This window comes from Strongylocentrotus purpuratus, unplaced genomic scaffold (assembly GCF_000002235.5).
Source record: "Strongylocentrotus purpuratus isolate Spur 01 unplaced genomic scaffold, Spur_5.0 spur5_scaffold_7, whole genome shotgun sequence".
In the NCBI taxonomy this organism is placed as follows: Eukaryota; Metazoa; Echinodermata; class Echinoidea; order Camarodonta; family Strongylocentrotidae; genus Strongylocentrotus; species Strongylocentrotus purpuratus.
The window spans coordinates 35,591,874-35,611,264 of record NW_022145613.1 but is presented as its reverse complement, the minus strand read 5'-3'; the positions used below and the strand labels follow the sequence as shown (position 1 = coordinate 35,611,264).

General features: G+C 36.1%; 1 protein-coding gene across 1 annotated transcript in view; it reads left to right on the top strand.

Moving 5' to 3' along the window:
• Nucleotides 1-13,641, top strand: part of LOC100893604 (kalirin) — a 44,890-nt gene extending 31,249 nt beyond the window's left edge. The window contains exons 18-22 of the mRNA XM_030974192.1: nt 1,089-1,190; nt 2,146-2,227; nt 2,483-2,570; nt 3,022-3,136; nt 12,881-13,641. Of these exons, the coding sequence (XP_030830052.1) occupies nt 1,089-1,190; nt 2,146-2,227; nt 2,483-2,570; nt 3,022-3,136; nt 12,881-13,153 (660 nt within the window). The 3' untranslated portion in view covers nt 13,154-13,641. The remainder of the gene's footprint in view (nt 1-1,088; nt 1,191-2,145; nt 2,228-2,482; nt 2,571-3,021; nt 3,137-12,880) is intronic.
• Nucleotides 13,642-19,391: the final 5,750 nt, after the last annotated feature.

Genomic DNA, 19,391 nt, shown 5'->3' with positions numbered 1-19,391 from the left:
GATTTAATGGCAAGTCATTAAATACAAATGATGCTAACAATAATCTTCAGTAATGAGGAGGAAACCTTGGAAGCATTATGCTTGTAATTAAGGTTCCCTTTACATAATACATTTGTTAAATACAATATAAAACAAAAAACAAAACAAAAGAACAAAAACGGGTGTGTGGTGCAGCCAGCCAAAAAGTGTTGATAATACCGATGGTCTCTATCGTGATGACCTTAAGCATTTTCATACTGGAGTAGAAGTTTATGTTTCAAGTGTTATTTAAAAGTAATTAAACTTGGCAGCTGTTTGAGCGAAATGTCCAAGGAATTCCAGTACACAGGACCAGTATAAATCAAAGTGTTTTTTTTATAGTAAAGTTCTGAGTTTGTGTAAGTGAAAAAAGGAAGACTGTCGGGTTGGATAATTATGAAGGTGTTGATTCTTTTGGAATGTCCACGTGATGGCATGAGGAAGTTTGTTGCATTCTTCAACATGACTACTAGCCATCCTTAAAGGGATTGGGTAACTTTGTCTCTGATTCTAAACAAAATCCTGGATTTAGCTCATGCTGCAATCATAGTTATAAACCTTTAGATCAGTCAGGAACCCCATGACTTTTACAAGCCGATTGTCCGTCTGATTATCAAGATATTTATGATTGGAATTTAAAATTTAAAAAACCATCAGATTTGGTATTGTTTAACAATGCCTTTAAAGCATATTTTATCTGAAGAGATTGCACAAGTTCATAACAAAGGGAATGATCTACGCCGTTTTCAAAATGGGGCGCAATGTCAACAATGCAAAAACTGCTTCACTTCAAATTGTGTTTTGTTTCCTAAGGTTTTTTTAATATGTACACATAGATCTATTTTTTCTTCAAATTCGGATGTAGTGATTATTGTCATACTATTCTCAAAGTAATAATGTAAATACTTTAAATTAAATGCATACCGCTAAAGAATCAACAACTTTGGTCAGCCAGTCTTTGTGTTGTATGAGTGATAAAAATGATTGATGCATGTTTTATAATGAAAGTAAGTTATTTTATATGTGATATAACTATATTTTATGATTTTGGTTCCCTTTCTTGATGACAGATGTCTGACCTTGGCATAACGGAACACATAGAGGGCGATCATTGTAAGTTTGCTCTGTGGACCGGAAGGACACCATCTTCAGATAACAGAATAGTACTCAAGGCAAGTCATTTCAACTCCTAAATTGTTTTCCACTCAAAGGGATTGGAATTGAGAGTAGTGTCTCTGTAAAAATATTTGTCACTTTCACTGTAACTTTAGGAAAAGGAGAGAATAGGGTATGTGCTTCCCAATCAAAAGCATTTTGCTATCCTTCACAAGCAAATAGACATATTGACTATGTATTAGTAGATTCATATTAGCCATGATTTGTGTGTAGCAGTATGTAGCGTAGAGTAGTCATGTATAGTGTCGTGGTCGAGTGGTTTAAGGCGCTTGACTTGGAGATGCGAAGGTCGAGGGTTCGAATCCCGACACGGCACTAATATCCTTTGGCAAGATATTAACCTGCACTTGCTACTCTCCACCCAGGTGTTAAATGGGTACCCGGTAGGATGCGACCGTCATTGTTGGTCAAACAGTTTTTGAGCGTCATGTAACGCCTGGCTGGAATGCTCCCCAGGGAGTGGAGATTGTGCACACATTGTGTGCGGGTAAGCACTGAATCCAATGACCGGGGTAATAATATATTTGTAAAGCGCTTAGAGACATTTGTATTTAGCGCTATATAAATTAAATTTATTATTTATTATTATACTGAATTCTGTTCATGCAAATTTGTTTAATCATGGTACAGAAAATGTTCTGCAAAGTTTGTGTGTGTGTGTGTGTGTATTGGGTTTTTACAGACGTGTATCAATCAGATATGATTATTTACGTCTGGGGACCGACCTTTAAACGTCAACATCCGAAAGACGTGACTCAGTTTCAAACCTGCGTCCTCTGCTGAATCAGTTTGTAACTTCCATTGTTAGCTGGATTACAGGCGCACGCCACAACGCCTAGTTTTTTAAATTTTAAATTTTTTATATACTGTATAAAATGGTTAATGAAGTAATAATTTTGGTGTATTTACTGTAATGTTGTGAGTTTATTTTGTTTGTGTTCCTATTTGTAGGCTCAGAGTATGGACAATAAACAGGAATGGATCAGGAGACTGAGGGAAGTCGTTCAGGATAGGCAGATTCACCCGAGAGCAGGTATAGTGAAATAATGAATTATGGAGTCTTACAAAGAGAGAGAGAAAGAGATGAAGATATGAAGACAGGTATTCAGAAATGATCAAGAAAGAGAGAGAGAGAGAGAGAGAGAGAAGGGGGGGGGGGGAGGATTTACAAGAACAGAAAAGGTTGAGAAAATGTAACAGTTGGAAGTTGAAGTGTTGGACGGAAACAAATTCAGACCCGTATTTATATTATCCATCATCCACCCATCTTGTCTATTTATGTTTTCAGCTCTGATTGATACTGTCAAGTTCTCCAAGACTTCCTTCACCAAAAGTGCCCCGTCCACGTCGAGTAGTCTCAGTCAGAAATCCAGCAGGTAAGAATCAGTCAGATACGACATTTTCCATGGCAACAGAAACAACAAAAAGAAGAAAATAGATGTTTTTCAAAAACGTTCATAACTTGTAAAGTACAACTACATTGTGAGAAATGAGGATTCAATATATTGAAACACTTCTATGGCAGTTGACATTGTACTCCCACTGTGTATGCATATACATGTGAAGACTCAGGGTAATCATGTCAGCAGAGTGCTCTCTTTTGACAGAAACCAGTCTAGTAATTCCTAGTGTTTCCTAACTCCATATCCACAACGATATCGGTACTTAAACAAATATAAGACAACAGTACATTCATAAGTTTACAAATGGAAAGCGTAATGCACTTTCTGTTGATATCATCCATAAAAGTATGTTAACTTTCTTTGTTGTTTAAAAAAAAAAATCCACAGTTAACTGTTAAATTCCCATTACATTTTGCTATCACAGGAGCTATAATTCAGAAGAAAGTCTGAATGATGAATCTTTGCTGGGGGGATATGACAGGAACTCAATAACATCTGTATCAACAAACAACACCAACTATACAGACAACAGTGATAGGGTAAGCCTACATGTATGTGATGATGTGTGCTTCATGTGGATGACAATGTGAATGGATGAATCTTTAATGAAATGTCTTGAAATTGATGAGTCAATGATTAGGTACATCGTTGGATCGGTGTATTGAGCGCTATATACCGATTATTATTATTATTATAAGATAATGTCGCTGGAGGAATGTGTGAATGGAATTGCGGATGATGAAATTACGTGTGACTAGCAGATGTGAAAGAAGAGATATAAAGGGTATGAACCAAGAAAAGTTGACTATTAGAAAATGGCATGTTGGTTGAAGTTGGACTGGTAGATCATTGAAGGGGAAGTCCACCCTGATATTAATTTGTTTTTAATAAGAAGCAGAAAGTGAGAGGAACAGGTCGGTGAAAATGTGAGAAATTTTTCGTTTTCCCTCAAGAAATTTCAATCATATATTCTTGTAAATATGTTTTTATACAACCTCTGTATGGAAACAAAATCTATTCCCTCATCCATAATGAAGAAAATGAAAGTCAATGAAATTTTATGTACATAGCAAATTGGAGAGGACCTCGCAAGATTAGTCAGAGTTTTGCCAATTTGTGTTTGATTGATCGCAACTTCGAAAGTTCAAAAGTTTCTTATTTTCAATAGGACTTTGCCTAACTTTCCATGACCCATCCCTTTCATTTTTCTGCTTTTGTTTAAACCAACTTAATATCAGGATAGACTTTCCCTTTAAGCAGATTATGATGTTGTTAGTAGGATGAGTAATTGATTGGGATGAATGATATGTGAAGACTGATGCCTGATTGAGTTTATTGAAATAAATGAGCTAAAGATAGGCGTGAATGAAAATACGAATGAATGGAACTGGAGATTAAGAGATGGAAGCTGTTTTAATTGGGTTGTCGTCCTGAACTGATTTCTGATCACGGAAGTAATTGGACATGAGATAGATGTACACTCGTGTTTGATAAACGGACTGGTAGATAATATGTGATGTATTGAATCTATAGCTCATTAACATAGGATGGATGGTTAGGATGATATATGTAATTTTTATCTAAATATGTCAGGATAATTGATGAGTCAAAACAAGATTATTAAAGTTAAATTTGGAATGTAAATTGATGAATAAGCTTGTGGATAAGTGAAAGGCTAAAGGGATATCCAAATTATGCCATCAATTTTTTTACTGTTGATAAGACAGACGTAGATTGAGATAATGATTTCTTAACCCATTCCTATTGAGAAAGCATTCAGTATACCACCTTTGCTTGGTTCAAAGAGCTGCTTCAGAAGTCATAATTAGGCCATTTGTTCAATTATACAGAATAATCATCCATTTTTGTAAATATCAGTCAAAGAGATAAGAACATATGACAATCCATTTTCCTTATCAAATTAATTGCCCCTTTAAAAGCTTCCAGAAGTAGTATCCAGATGTTGAAAATAGCAGTGTTGAGGTTGGTGAAATGAGTTGTTCTTGTACCTTTGCAACAAATCAATATGTTCTTTAGAGTCTGAATGCTTAGACTAGTAGTCGGTACACAAGTACACACTTGACCACTGGGTAACCCTGTTTACACGACTGTACTCTCATACAGACCAAATAAACCGCACTACATTTGCATAGAAATGGCAGTTTCTTCGACTGCAGACAGGATAGTATACAGGCTAGCCTATCACTCTTCTATTTCTTATGATGAATCCTTACTGCTGGTCAATAATTTTTTTTCAAAATATGTATCTTCTTCTGATCTCTTGCACACTCACAATGTAGATGAGACTTGGATATATAAACGTGACCTTTCATCAACACTTTCTACAAAACAGTACTCACATCTAGACCAAATTAATTACATCACACTTGCACTTCTAGTGAAAGTTCAATTTCTCCAACTGCAGACAAGAAAGTCTTTCAGTCTCCTATTTCTTGTGATAAATTTGTATTCATATGTCACTATTCTCATATCTTCATTAGATTTTGGTATACATTGTAGGTACAGTAGTCTTAAATCATTTGTAGATCAGAGAGAGAGGGATCACGCAAGTCAGGTTATCACCACTGCTGGAATTCTGAGTAATCCAAATAAAAGATGATATTGGTTATATATAAGGTGCCATATCGGTTAAAAGAAATGCTTGAGATGCTTGGAGAGTTTAGATTTTATCACTCAATGGAGATCATTATATTGAAAAATTCCAAGGTTCTCAATTTTGTTTTTAGTACATAGTGTTGATCATTTTCAAAAACAAACAACAAACAACAAAAACTTAAAAACTGTTTTTGTTAAATATACAATGATAATCAAAGAATCACGTTGAAAAGAGCCATACTTTTTTCAGCACGATTCTTCGATTTTGTAGTACCAATGATCTTTTCAGATACAACGATAAACAAATATTCACATCATGATATATCCTTCATGAAACAACCTGTTAACTTTACAATCACAACATCCTTGACATCTTTTTACCATCCGAACTTGCCATTAGCACTCTTACACAAACACACACATTTACCTGTAAATTGTTGCATTTCTTTGCTGCAATAATGCAATTAATAACATAAATTTCACCCTCTATACTGAGACCTGCATATGGAATATCATTGAAGCAATTCTTAAAAGTTCCGCCGACTCTAAAATGTTGTGTAATTCTGTCCAGAATGGCAGATTTATCCATCTCAAATCTTGTCTAATCTTTCTCGATATCACATGGAACCAATTCATTCCGCGCACGTCCATCATGCAACATGAGACTGCTGTGAGACTTGCTTTCGGTAGAGGAAAACCTCGAAGCTGATTTGACCTTGGTGACCCAACGCACCACTCTTCTTTCTTTTCATCTTCTCAGAATGGTGACAGGTTATTAGCATATTCTGTGTGCATACCTGTACATCTATGCAAGTAAAGTGTCCACTGTGTGAAATGACTGCTACTTTACGTTTCTTGACATATATTTCAACTGTCTTCAGACAAACGGGTTCATTAAACTTGAATCACATGTAATTACAGTATGTTGTTGCATTTATTTAGGACTTCTCAGGATATTTTTTAGATTTTTGTCTTTTTGTTTTGTAATTGTACAAAGAATTTCCATGACAACAGTCTAAAATTTGAAAGACTGAATGCATTTCTATTTCTAAATAATATTTCATCACTGAAAGTGAATAGATCTTTAGTATGTTGGCTGGTATCCTATTTTGACCTGTAGATGGCTTTTTGCTCGTGGAATATTATGGTGTTAACAATATCTATAAATGATTGCTTTGAATAGACCATCTGAAAGATAATATCTTTAATTTGTCCTGATTCTTTAATCGTACTGAATTTCTTACTTGGAAGGAATAGAAATGACTTGAAAACATGAACATGCTGTAGGTATATAGCAACAGGGAATGGTCGAGAGAGAAAAAATAATTAAACAGAAAATATGCTCCTCTTATTCAATGCACTGCAAGTGCTACAGTGAGTTGTTACCTTTATTAAGGGACACGTTTTTAACACGATATATGAGAATTTTATTTTATCCATAAACAGCCATCAAAGTGATGGACAGGTTTTTTCTTCGAATTGCTCAATATGCTGATGATAAAAGCACGATTACTAAAACCGCCCACACTCATGCATTTTCATGCATAAGGATGAAATTTGACATAAGCTCACCTACATGTATATTGGGTGTGTTTGTAGATGTTATATACATAAAGCATATCCATTGAATGCAAGGCACATGTTATGTGACAATACCATTATTCTTGTCCTAGATTTGAAGTGATCTTGTAGATCACATCTTCCTTGATAACCTTGCAAGATTCTGAGTTCTCTTTCAAAGATAGTCTTATTTCAATGTGGAAAAAGAAGCCTTTTTCAGTCTCAATTATTTAAAACAGGTTGATGTTGCAGTTTATGTAGATCTTGGTTAGATGTACCTGTATGTGTCTGTTATCATGGTTGAGCTGAATGGTAACAAAATCTCATTTGGTATTAGAGAAGTCTACCCTGACTTCAAATTGGAGCACAACAAAACTTTTCTGCAAAAGAATAAAATATGAAGATGATAAAGATTAAGAAGATAAGTCATTAAAACATTTTTTCCCATGTGGATGACAGTTATAAAAACTAATCTTGGTAGTGCAGAAAGTTTTTCACCCTTTAATATATCACCTTGCTGATTAGTTTTGATAATGAGAAATTACTGTCGAGAGGAAAATTTGAAGGGAAGAAATCTTTCCAAAAGCTATTGAATAGTAAAGTATAGAAAGTTCCATCATATGCATTTTTCTCTTTTGATCATCATTTCACACGTACATGATATGACTGCACAGACAGATATAAACAGACCAGATCCCTCTATTTAGACTCCGGATATTAGGAATTTGTTAATTTTGTTCGCAATGGTGTTGGTTTTCTCACCGTAACATGAACCTGATCCTCCTCTGTGCAGCCTAGCCTTGTCAGCATGACGAAATCTCACATAACATTCGGCCGGTCGCCACCACCCGGCAAGTCCAAATTACACAAACTGCGACACCCCCACCAACTTGTCCCATCTAGCGCTACGTAACTCTATATCACAATTTAGCTGGTAAGGAACCTAAGGGGATCGAAAGTAGTCTCTCCCTCATACCTCAATGGTGTTATTAGAATGCATCTAAGACCTTCTGCCCAATCCCAAATAAAGGGAGTTTGATTAATAATGAAACCCAAACTTCATTTAACCTTCATTATGTTTTATAACCAATTTTTTCTCTCGAAATTGAGTGTAACTAAATAGGAAGTGTACTAGCTTTGCACAATGCTTTTCATTTTAATGATTGCGCTAAAGGCTTACTACCAAATTCTTTGTGCTTGTGAAGGGATAGTTAAATGATTGAAGCATTGTATAAAGTTTGGCGAAATGGAGGCTTTCTGCTCAGGTCCAAAGAAAGGAAGTTTGATTAATAATGAAACCCAAACTTCATTTAACCTTCATTTATGTTTTATAACCAACTTTTTTTCTTCTCAAAATTGAGTAAAACTAAATAAGAAGTGTGCTTGCTTTGCACAATGCTTTTCATTCTAATAATTGCTTTAGCAAATTCTTTGTGCTTGTCAAGGGATAGTTTAATGATTCAAGCATTGTATAATGTTTGGCAAAATGGAGGCTTCGGCATCATTTTGCTACAAGAATCCATTAAAGCTTCAAAAGGATTTGCTTTCTGATCATCATATTATATGGAAATTATAATCCTCAAAATAAATACTCTTTCTGTTCTAAAATGTGTGTTTCCTAAATGTACCTCTTATGTGTATACCTTCTTTTCCTTAGAAAATATTTCTTTCTTTCTTTCTTTCTTGTTTTTTGTGTGAATATTGATCCTTTGTAATTGCATCAATACTTGCCAGAATTTTGAAGGAATTTTGACGTTTCCAGCTTCTAATCGTACATACCTGAATAGTCTCAGTCAAAGTCCCTAAATTTAGACTAGGATATAGCCATCAAGTTAAGGTGTGAAGCACAATCTTAATGCTATTACAGAAAGGCAAATCATGTTAGCCTGATTAGTCTGCAACAAAGTCTGATGGTCTAGAAAGTTGGGATTCCAGTGCACTGAAAGACACAATTTTGAATAGAGATTAGTCTATACTCCAAAAAAGGGATATTTTTCATTTGGTTGGAAATTTGACTTGGAAGACTGAATGTTTTACATATCTGCTAGGCTTGGGAGAGAAGAAGCAGAATTTGGATTTTAATCCAAAGCAAGACAACGTACACTGACCAAGGTGTTACTCTAGTTCAGAAGACAATAAGCAAAATATTACCAATACGATCTGAATCGTAGCCTAATACCAAAGGAGCAAAACAGTAGACATTCAAGACATTCTAAGAATTATACTAGACAGCATACACTTTAGGGTCTGAATCATAGCCTACCATTTTATTGAGAAGCAGGATAGAATATATTCACAGGACCTACATACAGTATACACTGAACAGGGTCTGTATCATAGTCTAATACCTCAGATAAGCAAGGCAGCAGATACTCAATGGGGTCTGAATCGTAGCCTAATACAATTTTGACAAAGTATTTGAGACAGAATATGCAGATTTGGGTCTGAATCATAGTCTACTATTTGAAAGAAGCGAGCCAGCAAGCACTCAACGGATAGCCCCCTGACGTGATCAAGTGCGTGTATCACTGACGACCATCATGCTTGCGCTTGCGTCACGCGTGCTGTTTGTACGCAGGGCAGTGAAGATCACAAGAGCTCTCATTTCAACGCAGCCGGATACAGACGATGCGGAACATATGGGGCGCGACTCTACTGATGATAGGCAGGCAGGGAAGAGAGATGGGGACAAGAGGGAGAGAAAAGCGCTGATTGAATAGTGGCCCCAATACTTTCGATCCGAAGGATGTTTTAGAAAAACTAGTTGCCGAATAGTGGCCCCTATTCTTTCGATCCGAAGAATGTTTTAGAAACTCTAATCAATTCAATTCCATTCAAAGTTTATTCAACACTTTTCATGAAAACATTTAGAACATAGAAATACAGAATGGAATGATAACAAAATAAGATAGTGATAACAAAGAAGAATGGCAATTTATGATAGCACGTGGGATAGGCAGAAAGGAGGGATTCCTTATATGAAAGCCTACCCCTAAAACACACACATACAGGAAAAAAAGAAACAAGAACAAAAGAACAGAACAAAAAACGAAAAAACATACTAAAACATACTATCATGTACAATCAGAGCAAAAAAGTGAATAGGTGCCCCAATACTGTTGATCCGAAGAATGTTTTTAGGAAATAACTAGTTGCTGAATAGTGGCCCCAATATTTTTGATCCAAAGAATGTTTTAGAAAAAAACTAGTTGTTGAAAAGTGGTCCCAATACTTTTGATCCGAAGAATGTTTTAGAAAAAAATAATTGTTGAATAGTGGCCCCAATACTTTTGATCTGAAGAATGTTTTAGAAAAAAACTAGTTGCTGAATAGTGGCCCCAATACTTTTGATCCAAAGAATGTTTTAGAAAATAACTAGTTGCCGAATAGTTGCCCCTATACTTTCTTTTCTAAGAATGTTTTAGAAAAACTCTAGTTGCTGAATAGTGGCCCCAATACTTTCTTTTCTAAGAATGTTTTAGAAAATAACTAGTTGCCGAATAGTGGCCCCTATACTTTCGATTTGAAGAATGTTTAAAAAAAAAAAAAAATTTTGTAAAGCGCTTTTCTACTTCTAATAACCAATCAAAGAACTTAATATTGCTGTGGAGTCATTTCAGAGATACCATGTTTCAGAAATAGAAAATTCTTTTATAAATGTAATGCTTCCTTGAGAATTTCAATTATGATCTTATTCACTGGGTGTATGCCACAAATATGTTTAAATAATAGAAAAATTCTTGTACTTTATTTATTTTTTTTCTGTAGCAGTTTGACACATCACATTGAAAAAATGCATGTATCCAAGAGAACACAATCTGATATCTTGACCTGAAGATACTTAGAAGAAAAAAAACAAGTTAATGCTTGAGACAAGGCCAAAAGCAAGAGTTGGTGATTTCTCCCTCCATTCACGTCTCATTTAACAGTGGTTGGTTACCATGGCAATGCCTAATCGATAACCACCTTCGGAAAGGAAGTGATAAGCATGGTTGGTTGACTTTATAGAATTCAGTCCTGACTGTCACTGTTTTTTGTAGCTCTTTCTCTCTCCTTGTAGGCGTTGAGTCTTGTATTGTTACAAGGGACCTGTTGAATACCAACACATGTAGATGACACGGAAGGAGAAATTACAGTTCAAGTTGAATCCTACCCTGAATATATTCATACTGGACATGCATGTATAGATCTAGATGCACTACACGTTCTTATGATTGTCTTCATCTTCTTCTTCTTCTTCTTCTTCATCTTCTTCATTTTCTTCAAGATAATCTGCCTCCTTTAACACTGAAGATTCTTGCAGATGCTGTATATACTCGCCCATCTACATGTGTTTGTACCAAGTCTCTGGACATTTTCCATTTTATTCAACTACTAGTAACATATACTACAATTAACTAGTTATATATTGTATAGTGGGATGAATCCTTGTGCAATAAGTCCTAGTCCTCATTTCATCTTTAAGGTTATTGTATTCCAAAATGTAAATATTAACTGATGGTGAATAACATTAGTGGGAATATAATTGTCTGACATTCACTAGATCCAAACCATCCAATCCAAAAGATATTTGATATAGGGCCTTTTCATTACGTTTATAGAGTGCTGGAGACACGCTCCACAAGGGGGAGGGAGGGGGGGGGGGAGAGAAGGGCCTTTCTTCTTGTAGATACCTTGAACTGTTACATACTACGTTCAACTATGTTCACATCAGCTTTAGATAACAGTGGATATCTTTTAGCTCTAAGACTGATCATTGGATTGTTGAGAAGTGAACAAAATCAAATCATTCTACCAGTAATAGATTGGTAGTTCTCAATAACCATGTAGTAAAACCAGATCCATTTTCAATGGGTGTACTAAAGAATTGTTAATAATTGTCTTTTGAGGATAACCATTTTTCTAGTCATTTTTAGCTACAAATCTCTCTAAGGATAACTTTAACATGAATTACAGGTGGTTGATTTATTGATAATTACAGGAGGATCATAATTGAGAGAGAGAGAGAGAGAGAGAGAGAGAGAGAGAGAGAAATGGAGAAGAAAAGAGAAGAGAAGAGAGAAAGAGAAGGAAAAAAATCAAGAGATGTACATTTATCATTAGCAAATATACACATTGCATTTCACACACCAAATGAACTTACACATATCCCCAGTGCACATGCTCATGTCATGTGATCCATGTTTTGGTTCTACAGGGAAATCAAGAAAAGTGGAATTTCCGAAACTTTCAGAATGTATTAATTAGAATGCTGGCTGCCTTTCATCTGTTGATCGGCATGGAATGGAGAGAGGCGTGAGAGGTTTGAAACTGGGGGTCTGCGTGATTGATGAAAGTCTGGTCTTGTAGGAGCCAGAAGGACGATAACTGAAATACTTTAACACAAGTTTAACACCCTTCTGGCTCCAAACAGACCCTATTCTGGTTCATGCATATTCATGTTTGAATAGTGAAAGTTGTAAAGGGTGTGAGATATGATGATGCTAAATGATGATGTCAAGCTGGATGGGGCTCTAGAGAAGGATGTCACATAATGGTAGATGCAAAATTGCTGTATTTATTTTTACTTTTATTTCGAGATTAACATAGATTATATATTCTCATGGTAAATAAGTAATTGAGAACGAGAGAATAGTGAATGTGATGGTGCATTAACTTAATTTCAGAAATACTATACATGTGGAAAATGATTTATGATCTATGTTCTAAATGATGATCACCATTCTCACTTATAAATAAAAAAGGATGTGAGAACTCATTAAAACAGTGGTTGAACTCATACGATGGCAGTAATGAAATTTTTATTTTCACAATTTATTATGAACAGAGGCATGATCTCAATATGAGATGTTGGCTCATTTAAGCATTAGCATGGAATCAAACGTTAAACAAGAATGAGTTTTCTTCCCTTTTCACTGCAGTAAAAGAAATCAGTGCTGAAAAAGTCAAAGTACGATGCAGGGCCATTATTACTTTCCTTTCTTCGTTTGAAGGACTCCATGGGACTGAACATTGCTACCATTTCAGCACTATAATTGAAATCAGTGTTACACTTAACAACAGAAATAGACCATATTAATTGATCTTATCCCTCTCTTTGTTTGTAGGACTCAACAAGAATGAGCACAGAATGCGGAGTGGTCGTGGAAGACTTTGAAGCCTCATCTAGCCGCGAGCTAATGGTCAGTCGAGGTCAGACAGTGGAGATCCTTGACCAACTGTACGAGAAGAACCGAGATTGGTACCTGATCCGGACCCTGGCCCAAGATAATGCCACGCCCATTGAAGGACTGGTCCCAGCAAGCTGCATCCGGGTTCCATCGCAGAGATACAGCTCCAGCAGCTTAGGTATGTGGCATGATGTCAGTTGTATGGTGTAGTTTGTGTTGGTTTTATAGTGGTACATGTATTTATGTTCTTCTGTGCCTTTACTTGACCATCTTCCCTGTTCCACACCACTGAGCACAATAAAATGTTGTGTTTTCTGTGTGAGAAAAGAAAGTTGTGATTTTTCTTCATGTTGTTTGATGTAGTCTCATTATCTCCTTTTCATAACTTCCATGTTTTTGGCAAATGTGGAAACACTGACTTTATTGGGAGCTGGCACCTTTACATTTTTAAAAACATAATTCATCATCATCATCGTCGTATTCTATGTTTTCCAAAGTGACAGAGCTACAATTTTGTCATACCTTTCTGCATTACTTTGAACACTTTAGTTAGTGAAATTAACCCAAACTTGCAAGGCATCCTCCCTTCTCTACATATTCTCCTCTTATCAGTGTCATATTCTTCACCTAAAACACCTCTGAGCACTGCATTTTTTTTTGTTATCTGTGTAAGATGTGAAAACAGTATATTTGTTTCCATGTGAGATCAACCCCCCCCCCCCCCCTCCTTACTCAAGTTGTGAAAGAATTTCGCTCAAAAAAAAATCATTATAAACAGCAAAAGAAACCTCTGTAGATAATCCTATCATGATTTAATGTACAGTCAAACCTGCTTTAGTGACCACCTGTCTACAAAGGCCACATTTGTTGTTTCCCTTAAATGGTTTCTCATTAAATCATGTACTAAAGGAACCTGTCTACAAAGACCACCTGTCTTCAAAGGCCACTTTTTTTGTTTCCATTGCGTGGTCGCTATAGACAGGTTTGACTGTATAATGATTATCAAGAGATTAAGAATGTTCCTCACCTCTTGCATTCAGAGTTTCAGAGCGCATGATTGGATTGAATCGGTTAGGTTCACTGAAGGGTAGTGCTCAGTGAAGCTTGAGCATACATGCATGTATCCCCAGGCTACTCTCTAGGTGTCACATTATGCCAATGTGGATGCCGTCGTGTTGTAACGATGAATGGCGCTCTTTGTTTCCTCGTGTCTGTCCTTTTCCTTGTGCCTCATTACGTTAGAAAGCTCTTGTATGTAATTTCTTTGTGACGGGTGAAGCATAAATGTACAATCCTTATATATTTATGCATGAATATGTTCTTTGAATTATTTCATTTTGATTGGTACAGATTGGGATTTGTGAATATTTTCCTTTCGCAAAGAGCAAAGGAAGTAATTGTTTGTAATTTTATTCAATGTGATTGAATACTGCCCTCTATCTGGCTCTCATCTGTTAAAAGAATCTAATCCATATCTAAATAATGCTTGGGTTTACAATCATAAAGATATTAATCACTCCCAGAACTGACAAATGTAAGTTACTCTATTTTGACAGACACGCCCTTTCTAATACCACATTTTTGCCATTTTGAATGCTATTTCAAAGTCAATCATCCCCTGTGGTATGTCAGAAAAGGAAAGCGCTCTAGTTTTAATCTTATGTGATCACAGTCGGCTTGAATTGGCTAAAGCAATTTCCTGCATAAGGATTTATTTATCAAGAAATTGCTAACCAAATTCCTATTACTGACCTGATTTAGCTTGAGGAAGGGGAAACCCCTCTTCCCAATGAATGTAGGTCAATACCTCACTATGGTTAACCTTGTTTTAGGTAGCCTCAAGTATATTTATTTTTTATTAACCTCGTGAAGATAATTTCTAGCCATGGAACTTGTCATTTGCCCTTAAAAAAAAATGGGCTGCCTCGCGGGATTTAAAATATGATCAAAGTTTTTAGTAAATTCTTAAGTCTAGTTTTGGTTCTTCCTGAATTTTTTAGTCATGCAGTCTCACTGTTTGGTCCTGCTTGTTATTGGTGATATGGTATTTGTGATGGTACATGTAGTTTGAGTTCTTGTGTGAAAAAACGGACATCTTTCTGTAGAAGAATTGATTTAAAGTGACTTTCTGTAGCTCTTGGTTTGACGTCAATTGCTGTAGTGTTTATTGCTTACCCTACAAGTATTGTGTCAACAGAGATGGCTTAATGTGCTATTTTGCTTCTTTCTCTTTTCATTGCCACACCTATTTCTATTTTTGTAATGATTTTTTAAAAATTCTGTTTTCAACAAAAATTATAAATATGTGTGTTTAGATAATCTTTTGTGTTTTGTGTAAAAAGCATCCAGTTATACCATCAAGATCTTCATCAGCTTATGTTTTTTGGGTGCTCGGCTATAGTTTTCATTTATTTTAAGCATGTCCATAGGATTGAAAGCTAAGGGTAAGAATTAAAACCTGGAGAATGAATTAAAAAAATAAAGGAAACAAGGAACTTGGAAGAATGATGGAGATGATGAGGAAGGGAAAGTAAAGACAAGAAGTCAACCGAAAAGAGGTGGGGAAGAACAATAAGAAGATAACAGAAAAGAAGAAGAAACACAAAATGGAGAGGATGCAAGAAGAATGCAAGAAATGTTAAGTACAGAAGAAAGCTACATGAAAAGAGCTGGAAAAGAGGGAGATTAAGAGAAGAGAAGTGGAGGGAGGGAGGGAGGGAAAGGGAAAGAGAGAGAGAGATAGAGCTAGGGGGAATCTCTATAAGGAAGGAAGACGTTTAATTGCAATATTCTTGATCCAAGATGAGAGGTTGAGGACTATCTTTAATCCCAATATCATTGACACTGCAGTGGAAAAAAGAAGAAATTACTGACTGGCAAGCATGGGCAAATTAACTTGCGTTGACACAGTCCTTCCTGTGTTATGCTCTTATATCATTGTATGAGGTATACCTTTCAAAATCCATGATCTGTCATTGTGAGCGCCTTGTTAGCTCTGAAGCAATTGGTTGACACATGTTTTATTAACATTGTAATTCAAATTCACATATTACAAAAAATAGGTCTTATCTATTGGAGGATTATCATGGTACATGATTTTCGTTTTCTTTGACAAAGAAATACAGCTATTTAATTACTTCTTTAAAAATGCATAGAACAACTTCCATGAATGAATAAATTTTAAAAATATGAATATATGGGTATATACACGTCCTTTGGTCATGGAGTGGATAAAAAGAGTCTTCTTGTTTAGCCAAGACTAACTTTGTACTTTATTTGCACGGTTCTGCTACGGCAATTTTGTATTCTTGAAATAGCTTTTTAGCGACTTATTTTGGCATCATCCTATGATGCAGAAAAGACCTTTCACTCCATTGAGTGGCAGCCCACATTGTAGCAGAGATGACGAGCCAAAATAGAAGTTGACATTTGAAAATAACCTGTTCTCTTTTCTATTTTAGATGTTTGTCACATTCTTATTATTTTGTCTCTCACTTCAATGTTACACAACCCTATGCTCTTTTAGCTCAATAAATTTGTGTAAATTTTGCTGTGCCTATATTTCTGTCCTTATATTTTTGTCCTTATTCATTTTTAATCGAATCGTTTTTGATATGTTCTAGTTTGGTGTACATTGCTTATCAAATTTGATGTCAATTTGAAAATTTATTTGTGATTGCACTTTCATTTAAGTTAGAATGAGAGATATATTTCAATGTAGAAAGACACATGTTTATGACAAAGAAAGAGAGAGAGAGAGAGAGGGGGGGGGGAGGGTTGCAAGGAGAATGAGCAAGAGAGAATGAGAGAGAGAAGGAGAGAGGGCAAGAGAGAAGGAGAGAGAGAGAGAGAGGGAGAAATAGAGAGACAAAGATAGAGAAAGAGAGAAAAAGAGAGAGATATAGATAGAAAGAGAAGAGAAGAGAAAAAAAATAGTGGAAGGAGAGATAAATTGAGAAAGGGAAGAGTCGAAGGTTTGGAGAAAAGATGAACAGAAATATGACAAGATCGCGAGAGGGAGAAGAGAGAGAAGTAAGGTTCAATAGCGTAATCCTCTTAGAATGGAGCAAGGACCTCATTCTTTAAGAGCCTCTTCATTGTAGGATGGGTTGCCATGACAACATGCCAATGGGAGTGATTGTGGAGCCTCCAAGAGGGACAGGGGTTGACTAGTTGTGATCATCAATCCATATATCATGTGTACTCAACAGGATCATAGCTCTTGTGTGTGTATACACAACTTTGAGAGCAGTTTGACTGAGTACTTGATATGTTTTAAAGTAGTACGGGTGCAGTTTACATGTTTACAAGCCATTTGGGAATGGACGAGCTTTTAACAGCATTTATGAATATTTTGTGTGTCACAGGGTGAAACAAAATTTCTAAAATGTTTAGGATGGCAGCTTGTGGTGTCACATGTATGTTTAAAACTATAAATGAAAACCATATGATAAAAAAACTACTGCTACAGTTTTGCTATCACATACGATAATAAATTCCTTGATTTTCTTCTCACCTTTAGAGTTCATTCTGACGCACAATTTTCAATATTCTTGATATTTTGATTTCACATACAATATTCATTAAAAGCAGACACATCAGAAATATGGGAGGAAGAGAGCAAGAAGCGAGATAAGAGAGAGAGAGAGAGAGAGGGTTGGGGGAGGAGGGAGGGGCGAGACAGAGAGATGGATAGAGAGAAGGGGAAAGAGAGAAAGAGGTAGAGGGAGGGAGAGATGGGAAAATGTGGAGAATGAAGATTGAAGAAAGAGAAAGAGGGAGGGAGAGAAGGAAAAAGAAAGAGATGAGAAGAGGTAGAGGGAGGGAAAAGAGAGAGAGAAAGATACTGGTCGGGGAAATGGTTGGTACTTGTGGTGTAACTCTGATGGGTTGAATTAATTGTGCATGGGTGTAAGATGCAAGGAAGTGACTTGGCTGGAGGCGTCATCATTGGAAACCTCTTGAACATTGGGCAGACAGACAGCAGGGGAGAGGGAAGGGGCTGGAGGAAAAAAAAGGAATGATACTTGAACAAAATGATGTATGGGGAGAAAGAAGCTGCTGAATGAATAATGTTTGTGGTGTGGTGGCAAGTCGTTTTAACACAGTGCGTTGCTTTCTTTACTTTTTCATTATTTAGGAATGCTGCTTTTGATTTAACATCTCTTTCGTACAGTAGTCGCGACAACATTGCCATTACTTATGAAATGTTTCATGAAAATATAAATGAATGCACAAACATTATTTCAAAGTTCGACCTTTGTTCTATTCACAAGTAAAGAAATTTAATTCACTCTGTTATGAATTGAAAGAAATACCTAATATATCAGAAGGTGGAAAAAGAAAGAATGCGATGATGTAATATAATATAGAATATTTTAAAAAATCAAAAGTAAAAGTAACTATAGGCATTTTAGTGTAGTAGTTGACTGGTAGAAGAGGGGGGAAGACAGTTACTTTACAAATTATTTCAAATTATTGTACTCTGATGAAGTTACGATAAACTCTTTGATTTTAGTTTAAGTTTTACTTCAAAGTATTGCGAGAATCTGGAAAGTAGACATTTCCAGAACTTTCTCCTCATTCCTAGAAATGCAGGAATCCAACAAACATTCCTGAATGAGAGTATATAAAAGCATTGATAGATTCCTCAGTAAATAACGTCTCTAGAATAGGATGGCATCTGTTGACGGAGGGAAATGTGTGCTCATCTGGTACTCTTCCACGATGACAACACCCTAATCTTGAAGTGAAATATCTGTTTAATAACGGCTATCAGCCACTTAACTGATTGTGTCATCCTTGAGATGCTGCAAGAAAACATCACAAGTTTGAACTGTGGAGGCGGGGGAGATGGATTAAGACCTAAAACGGGCAAATAGCATGTTATTACCATGGTAACCTAAGATTGCTTGATTACCTGAAGTATATGCATGGGAAAGGCAGGTGGAAGAAATGCGTGTAGGGCATATACCATGCTAGTAGACCAGTAATTAAGTAGTGTCTAAGAATAAGATGATTTATTTGTGTGCTTGGGGTAAAAATGGATGCCTCTAGCATGTCTCTTCCTTTAAGTTAACCATGTTTGTAGGAAAGGATTCTTATGATGGCACAGGGGAGAGGGAGTAGAGTAATACAGGAGAGTCCAGAATAACAATGTTCAAGTGATTTCCGCATAGGTGTTGACTTGTCGGCTAAGAATATAGAACATAGAGAGAAAAGGAGATGGTGGTGGAGAGGCAATGCCACAATTTATAAATTGAGGATAGCGTGGAGGAGTTAAGTTGAGATGCTGGAGGCATTTCCTTTCCAAGTGCAATTAGTCCACCAAGGGAGTACCATTTTCTCTCTCTCTCTCTCTCTCTCTCTCTCTCGATCTTGTCGTGCTCCCGTTTGCCGTGTCAGGCAATCGTATGATAGTGAAGCTTTAACCAAATATACTCAGCTT